The sequence below is a fragment of the Ochlerotatus camptorhynchus genome, unplaced genomic scaffold (genome assembly GCF_037179485.1).
Source record: "Ochlerotatus camptorhynchus isolate MF236.1 unplaced genomic scaffold, CSIRO-AGI_Acam_v1.1 ptg000022l, whole genome shotgun sequence".
Taxonomy (NCBI): Eukaryota; Metazoa; Arthropoda; class Insecta; order Diptera; family Culicidae; genus Ochlerotatus; species Ochlerotatus camptorhynchus.
In genome coordinates, this window is record NW_027040514.1 from 3,418,964 (window position 1) to 3,427,054 (window position 8,091).

The 8,091-nt window shown below is 42.1% G+C and overlaps 1 protein-coding gene across 1 annotated transcript; it reads left to right on the forward strand.

The window, feature by feature from the left end:
* The first annotated feature begins 3,830 nt into the window (after positions 1–3,830).
* Positions 3,831–7,679, forward strand: Incenp (Inner centromere protein). The gene is made up of 4 exons (XM_065225714.1): positions 3,831–4,223; positions 4,370–6,522; positions 6,587–6,876; positions 6,946–7,679. Exons 1-4 carry the CDS (start codon positions 4,143–4,145, stop codon positions 7,137–7,139), a joined length of 2,718 nt encoding a protein of 905 aa, XP_065081786.1. The 5' UTR covers positions 3,831–4,142; the 3' UTR covers positions 7,140–7,679.
* Positions 7,680–8,091: the final 412 nt, after the last annotated feature.

The window sequence follows — 8,091 nt, forward strand, 5'->3', positions numbered from 1 at the left end:
GCTCAAAGTAGTTTGCATTTAAGCACGGCAAAAAAAATTACCCATCGCTAAGTTATTTTCAATTTTTTCTACCCAAAATTAAGTTCAATTAACTCAAATTTGGGTAAATCGCATATTACTCAATTTTGGCTTCTCGTACGGAACTAGACGGTTGAGTCGAATCTTTCGTTCTATTTTTGACAACAATAGCGAGAGGAAATGAAACGGGCAGAGGTCAAATAACTCAAATTTGAGTTTAAAAAACTCAAGCGGTGGGTAGTTTTGTTTTTCTGTGTATGGTATTTGTTTATTAGGAGGACGCAATAATATTATTTTTAGGCACCTATTTTGTCTTCCTCCTGCAGTGAGAGGGCCAATGCCCGTTTCAAAGACAAATCTGCACACAAACAAATAAAAAGGAGCCGCAGGAGGATCTGTCATTATCAGCTTTATGTTATGGTTGAGGATATGGTTGCCAGTAAATATATTTCTTCGGTTGTAGTTTTGACAGCTCGGTCAATAGGATGAAACACCTACACTGCAACTGCCATGTACCCATTAATGGGTAAAAAAGGACCCATTTTTGATGACTATATGAGGCTGTCAAATAATGGGTGAAGTTCAATTTCAAATAATGGGTACTCTTTTACCCATTTCTCAGAGCGCTTCGGGCGAGAATAATGAGTACTTTTTTACTCATTAATGGGTGAAAAGCAACTTAGATAACATCTTCCAGTCCTCGCTTCAGTCGCAAAGTGTCTTAACGATGTCGAATGGAAATTGCTCGTTTGAAAAGTAGGTATTTCTTATTTTATTTCTTTCTGCCCACATCTAAACATCAATCTGAAACTTGCAGGGACAGAACTAGCCGGATCAGCAAGGAGATCCCAGGAGAGCTTTGGGAGCACCATTTCTTGCACGAACGATGGAAAGACCACTGGATGGAAAATGGTGAAATAAAGATATAAATATAAATAACGTTTTGTATTCTTAACTATTCATTGTGGCTCTTTCAATGATCCATAAATCATACAAATTCTAAAAGAAAAATCCTGGTTTAAGGATTTCAAAATTGGGTACTTTGTACCCATTTTATAAAGCCAATTATTATTTAAAAATGGGTAAAAAAGTACCCCATGATTTGACGTACAAGATCTTTACCCATTAATGGGTAAAGACGTTTTACCCATTAAATGAGTTTACCTACTTTACTTCGAAATGGGCACTTTTTCACCCATTAATGGGTACTTTCCAGTTACAGTGTAGAAACACCTTCCAGCACCCAAAAACACACATGAAACACAATAAGCACAGACACAAGACACAAAAACTGCAGATACGATCACAGTGAAGCGTCGTATGTGAAAAAACAAAGCAACCACTATCAATCAGCAAATGCGTCAAGTTTGTATGTTTGTTTTTGTATTTCCGGGAGCAACATGTTTATTATTTCAAAAGTATTCTAATAAAATTGCACTTTAATCTTGACTTTAATATTGAACTTCACATACCAATCTGACCAGCGCTTTCTTAATACGAAAAACACAAAACGTATAACATCTGACAGCAGATAATGCGGTGACCCTCTCATCTCCGCTTTTAACATCGATTATTTCACAACTCTGTTTAGTTATGTAAGTAAATCAACCAACCGACAATTCCTCGCTTTTCGAGCTGCCGACGTATCTCCACCAACAATCAATACGAAACTAACGATTTTAAATTGGCTCACTACTTGACTAGCCTATTGGTCCTAAGCAAACGATTAACGTATCTCATTCTAGTCGAAATTCTAGTACTACGCAATGTTTGTTTTGATTCGCTATGAAAGTTTGACAGATAAAATTAGGGGTTGTTGGTTTTTCCTATGTTTCGAGGGGTGAATCGATTAGCTTGGGACCGAAGAGAGTACCAGAGCTGAGCCAAAAAGTTGAGCACGTTATTTTGGGACCTTCTAGTCTTAGAGTTACCTCTATGTCTCCACTGCAAAACAAAAACCGGTGTATCTGATTTGACGTATGTGAAAACCCTTCTGTCAAATAGACGAATCATGCAGGGTGTTTGTAACAATCAAGGTGTGATACCGACGAATCAATCAGGGTGTACACAAGTAAAAGGTGTATGATTTTGTTTTATCAAAAGTATTGTCCGTGTTTGCAAAACTAGAAATTTTTCACAATTCTCTTAAACGCAATCCCTTTATGCAACTAATAGCACAAACAGATTTAAAAAAAATAGCATTAACTTTTAAATAGCATTTAATAATCTCATATAGACATTGCTATCCAAATGTTTCTAATTTACTAGTCGATGTTACATACGTCCTTTTGAAAAGTTATGCTTGATATTATATTCAAGCATAACTTTTCAAAAGGACGTAAGTCGCAAAAATAAACAAATCGATATTTTGCATCTAACCGAATATAAAATACATGCTTTTCATACGAGTTAATGAAAAACAAGGTTTGAAATTGTAATGAATTATGGAAAATATATTTAATGAACGCCCATGTGACCTTCTTTCATTGTTTTTAAAATGGTGTTGATACACCCTTTTATCATAGAGGTAACTCTAAGACTAGAAGGTCCCGAAATAACGTGCTCAACTTTTTGGCTCAGCTCTGGTACTCTCTTCGGTCCCAAGCTAAACGATTCACCCCTCGAAACATAGGAAAAACCGATAACCCCTCATTTTATCTGTCAAACTTTCATAGCGAATCAAAACAAACATAGTGTAGTAATAGAATTTCAACTAGAATAGGGTACGTTAATCGTTTGCTTGGGACCAATAGGCTACTAAAGTGGTGAGCCAATTTAAAATCGTTAGTTTCGTATTGATTGTTGCTTTTATTGTCCATATGATTTAACTGTTAAAATTTGATGATAACACAAAAACTGCAGATACCTCGGCAGATACGCTCACAGTGAAGCGTCGTATGTGAAAAAACAAAGCAACCACTATCAATCAGCAAATGCGTCAAGTTTGTATGTTTGTTTTTGGATTTCCGGGAGCAACATGTTTATTATTTATATTGAACTTCACATACCAATCTGACCATCGCTTTCTTAACACGAAAAACACAAAACGTATAACATCTGACTGACCCTCTCATCTCCGCATTTAACATCGATTATTTCACAACTCTGGGTAGTTATGTAAATAAACCAACCAAACGACAATTCCTCAATGCTTTTCGAGCTGCCGACGTATCTTCACTGCAAAACAAAAACCGGTGTATCTAATTTGACGTATGTGAAAACCCTTCTGTCAAATAGACGAATCATGCAGGGTGTATGTAACAATCAAGGTGTGATACCGACGAATCAATCAGGGTGTATGTGAGTAGTACACAAGTAAAAGGTGTATGATTTTGTTTTATCAAAAGTCTTGTCCGTGTTTGCAAAACTCGACATTTTTCACAATTCTCTTAAACGCTATCCCTTTATCCAACTAATAGCACAAACAGATTTAAAAAAATAGCATTAACTTTTAAATAGCATTTAATAATCTCATATAGACATTGCTTTCCAATGTTTCTAATTTCCTATCCAATGTTACATACGTCCTTTTGAAAAGTTATGCTTGAATATATATTATTTCATTATCATCAGTTTTCTCGTGGGTATTTATAATACTCGGTCTAAGAAGGCTATTAAAGAGTTGCGGATGTTTAAAAAAATAGTTCACGATTATCCGGTTTGAATTATACGAAACATTTCTGCTCATCAACAACTCACATTTATTTTTCACCGGACCCGATAATTCAAATCGACCGCGCCGATCGGCGAATTTCGGTTCAGCGGAGCTCGACCGACCACCGATCGTTCCCTCGTTCGGCACCTTTTTTCGGTCGTTGTTCGCTCGTTCACCGTTGGAAAAGTTTTGTATCTGCCGTCCAAGTTGCATTTTTAATATTATCCTGTTTTCTGCGTATCAATCCGGCTGATCGCGATTGCATTTGCACTCATTTCGATAAGTAACATCCGAGCAAGTGAAACATAATTGAATTTGCATTGTTGTGCATGAACATAGTGCGTGAAACGCGGGGACTGTTGTTGCTGTTGCTGTTATGGTTTAACGCTTTTTTTTCCATCGCTGCGGGATTTATTCGAGTCTTGTGAAATTTCTGTGAAAATCCTGTTTTTCTTCGGTTAGCAGCAGGATGGACGATTTGCTGCATAAATTTAATGAAATAATCCTGCAGACGATTTCGGCGGAATCCCGTCTGGAGGAGGAATTTACGGTATGTACTGGTAGACTGGTGCTATGCCCCTTGCAGTGAATTGCATTTCTGTCTGCGTTCCAATTGGAATTTGAAGGACATCTGCGCTTCGGAAAGCTTGTTGAGCCGTGTTTAGTAATTGGTTTTCTGTAAATGTGTCTTTTTAGAAAAGCGTCAGGAAACTGGATGAACATGTCACGCAATCGATCGCCACTGGAACGCCAGTCCAGAGCAAAAAGCGTCCGAAAAGGCTTGATTCTACATACGACGGAGGGCACGAAACGTCTACGTCGTCCAATAGTTCGATATGTGCACCCAAGCCGAGTAATAAAAAGAACAGCCTTCAGGACAAGTCACGGGAAAAGGCACGGTCGTTGGTGGAGGAGATGGCTGCTGTTGCTCAGCCGCCACCGCCGCTGCCAGTAGCTGAGGAACGCAACCAGGAGATGGAGACAACGCAACAAGAGAGGCGCCCGCACCGTACAGCTCGGGTCAAGGCCAATCAGAATTTGAAGGAACCGAAATTGGGGACGAAAATCCGGCAACCGAGCATAACGATCAAAAAGGAACGCATTTCGTTGGAGATTGCGAAAGAGCAACCGCAAATAGAGGAACCGATGGATATGGATGTGGAGAATGATGCCAATGCGATGAACGGTGTGGTTGAGCAGCAGGAGCAGGAGAAGGATTCGGAGAAACGCAAGTCTAATGATGAAGGATTTGGAAGCACTAACGAGAAGGAAAGGGAAATTGATGAACCTTCATCGAGAGAAATGTCTGTCATTATTATACCGAAGCCAATTACGAAGGTGGAAGTTCTTTCTGATGACGAGGATGCGGAAAAGATGCCACCTCCTATGTTGCCACCACCTCCGCCGGCCCTGAAAACAAAAACTCGCACGAAAAAAGTCGACAAATCGAAGGTCAAGGGTTTGGAAGGGGTCCCGGTGGCAATCAAGCTCGAGAAGGACGCAGCTGAGACGTCTTCAACTTCGGCTGTTTCGTCAGCGGAATCCACCACTTCGTTCAATTCGACCAAAAGCTCCAATCGCGGCCGAAAGAAGAAGACCACCCAGCCAGAACCGGTGGCACAGATTCACATCAAATCGGAAAAACTATCCACCGACGGTAACAAGAGTGCCAACAAGACGAAAACCGTTGAAACCCCCAAAACGAACAGCCCGGCCCACTCTGACAAGTCCGTTTACGAAGATGCCTTGGATGGAGATACCGTCATGCGTCCGGTTGCCATCGCTTTGAGTACGATGCCGATGATTGCCAATGGCGAAAAGAATCAGTCCTATACCATGGACAAAAATGGAACCTTCTCGGTTCCGACGTCCAATGGGACCTTTGTCATGCCGTCTCCAGTTAATGGCACTTTCAACATCAAATCTCCGGAAAATGCCGGCAATGCTACATTCGATGTCCGGCAGCTTCCGGGGCCAGGCAATAGCACCTTTGTGCTGGACAAACCGAAACCGATCGAAGACCAACAGCGAGCGATAAACAATGCCAGCATCATGACCGAGGATAATTCCCACATCGAGGAAAGTCCTGAGAAACCACCCCCAAAGGCGAAGAAACCAGCTGTAGCCAAAAAGCCACAAACCGCAAAAGGTTCCAAGAAGCACAACGAGCTCTTCTCGCTTCAGTCTCCGGTCAAGACCAGAATCGAAGCATTCGAAAAGGCCGCCGTCGGATCACCCTTCCATGCTCGCAGCGGTGCTTCCAACAAAAACACGACCCCATCCCAACAGGTCCGTTTCCCTTCGAAGACCGCAACCACTCCACTCGCTTCCCAGCGGTACCCAGCGTCGGCCAAGGTCAGCACCACCCAGACCACTCCAACAGCGCAAAACTGTTTCTCACTTTCCAAGGGAATCTCCTCATCCGCCTCCAAGTTGGCACATCTGCAGAAGAAACCCACCCTGGCATCGGCCAACCTACCCAAATCGCAGAGTCTTTCCCGGGAGCCAAGCATCGAACGGGTGGGAACCCTCTCGTCTGCATCGTCCAGCTCATCGCTGGCGCTGGATGAAAAGAAAAAGAAACGTGAAGAGAAGCAACGGCTGGCCCAGCAACAGCGGGAGCAGATTGAGAAAGAGAAGCGCGAAAATGCCGAACGGTTGATGAAGGAAAAGGAGGAGAAACACCGGAAGCTGGTGCAGGAAAAAGAGGACAAACTGCGCGCCGATCTGGTCAAAAAAGCCAAGAAGATGGAGGAGTTCGAGAAGAGGCGGCACCTGGAGGAGCTGAACCAGCGGATGCTGGCCGACCAGAAGCGGGACGAGTTGTCTAAGCTGGAACAGCAGCACAAGTGAGTTTGGAAGGTGTTTCTGTATTTTACTACTGTCATGTCAAATATTAATTTCCCCCTACAGACTCGAACGGGAACAGGCCGAACTTTTCAAGATCAACCAAACCAAGGAAAACTACGAAATCAAACTGCACAAGCAAATGTACCAGCAGAAGATGCAACAGCAACAGAAACTCCAACAGGCTCAGGTCCTACAGCAGCAGCAGCAGCTTCAGTTGAAAAAGCAAAAATCGAACGGCGCAGAAAAGAGCTACTTCACCTTCGACATGATCCAAACAGACGATTCAACCGACGACGAGAGCACCAGTGCCCACAAGAAAACCAAACGTCCCCCGCTGCCGGCGTGGTGTTCCAGTAAGTACCCACCGTCCATCCCCTCCCCTATTGCCCTCATTACGATTTTCTCCTTTCCCTCCCAAACAGAGGAAGAACGCAATCACACCATCCGGATACAGCGCGAAATCAATCTGAACGTGATCGATCTGTTCTACTCGGTGGCCCCGATGACGCCGGACCTGCGGGAGATTTTCCCCTCCATCGATGCACGCAAGCTCAAGCGAAACTCGAGTGCCGTCTGGCGGACACCGCCGCGGTACTCCCAGATGCCCAAGTACTGAGTTTAAATTACTATTACTACTCTTATTACTGCTACTTACTAAGCTCTCACTAACAAAAAACATCCGTGCCGATCGGATCCTATACCCCGTAACCAGGAATCATAAGGGTAATTGTGTGTGTGTTCTTTCATGTGCCTGTGTCACTTGAACCGAACCCGATTCGGGCTCTTGTGTTGATGGACATTGTTGAATTTAGATAGATAGGTACGTTGAGTTTGTCACGTTTTCGAAGCAATTTTACACAAATTGAGCTAGGTGCTCGAAATCGAAAATAAAAAAAAAACCTAGATCAACTAACCCAACTAAAATTAAACTCAACCAGTACACGAACACGGCAAGCTCTCTCAGTTTTACATCGTTTGACTTTTGAGCAAAGTTATTTGTGTGATCTGAATTTTAGAAATCAATGATTATTTGTCTCATTACGTCGTTCTTTTGTTAATATGTTTCCTAATATCGCAAAATACATTCTATTATTCGAAATTTGAACGTATTAAGTATTAAAAATAATAAATTTTGAATGATTTTTTTTTGTAAAAAGTTTAGAACTGTCAATAGTTGTTTGCATTTTGAAAGAACGTCCCGCGTGAAACTGGAACGTTACCCTGGGCATTGGCAAAACCTTGAGGTAGCTTGAAAACTACCAGGTCTCAGGGCTTTTCTGGATATCTACTTAAACCAAACGGGAAAGATACATGCCAGGGCTGACGTGGACCAAAAGTGCAGATAAATCCTAGTTGCTAAAATGCATTATTCTATAATGAATATTACAAGATTGCCCACAGCTCAAATTATCGTAAGATTGAAAACCCCTGGACCCGATTCGGTTATGTTGTCTTCGCGGTTCCAAATTAACGATCATGAATCTTGTCCATCAATCGTCGGAAACGGAAAACCAACCATGGGTCATTTCACTGCTATCGACGTGCAACAGGACCAGCTGATGTCTGAT

Excerpts from the sequence above, each read along its gene's own strand:
- Incenp (XM_065225714.1), top strand. The coding sequence starts at position 4,143 with ATGGACGATTTGCTGCATAAATTTAATGAAATAATCCTGCAGACGATT. Across the intron at positions 4,224-4,369 it reads GTCTGGAGGAGGAATTTACG|AAAAGCGTCAGGAAACTGGA; the intron begins GTATGTACTGGT and ends GTGTCTTTTTAG. Across the intron at positions 6,877-6,945 it reads GCTGCCGGCGTGGTGTTCCA|AGGAAGAACGCAATCACACC; the intron begins GTAAGTACCCAC and ends CCTCCCAAACAG.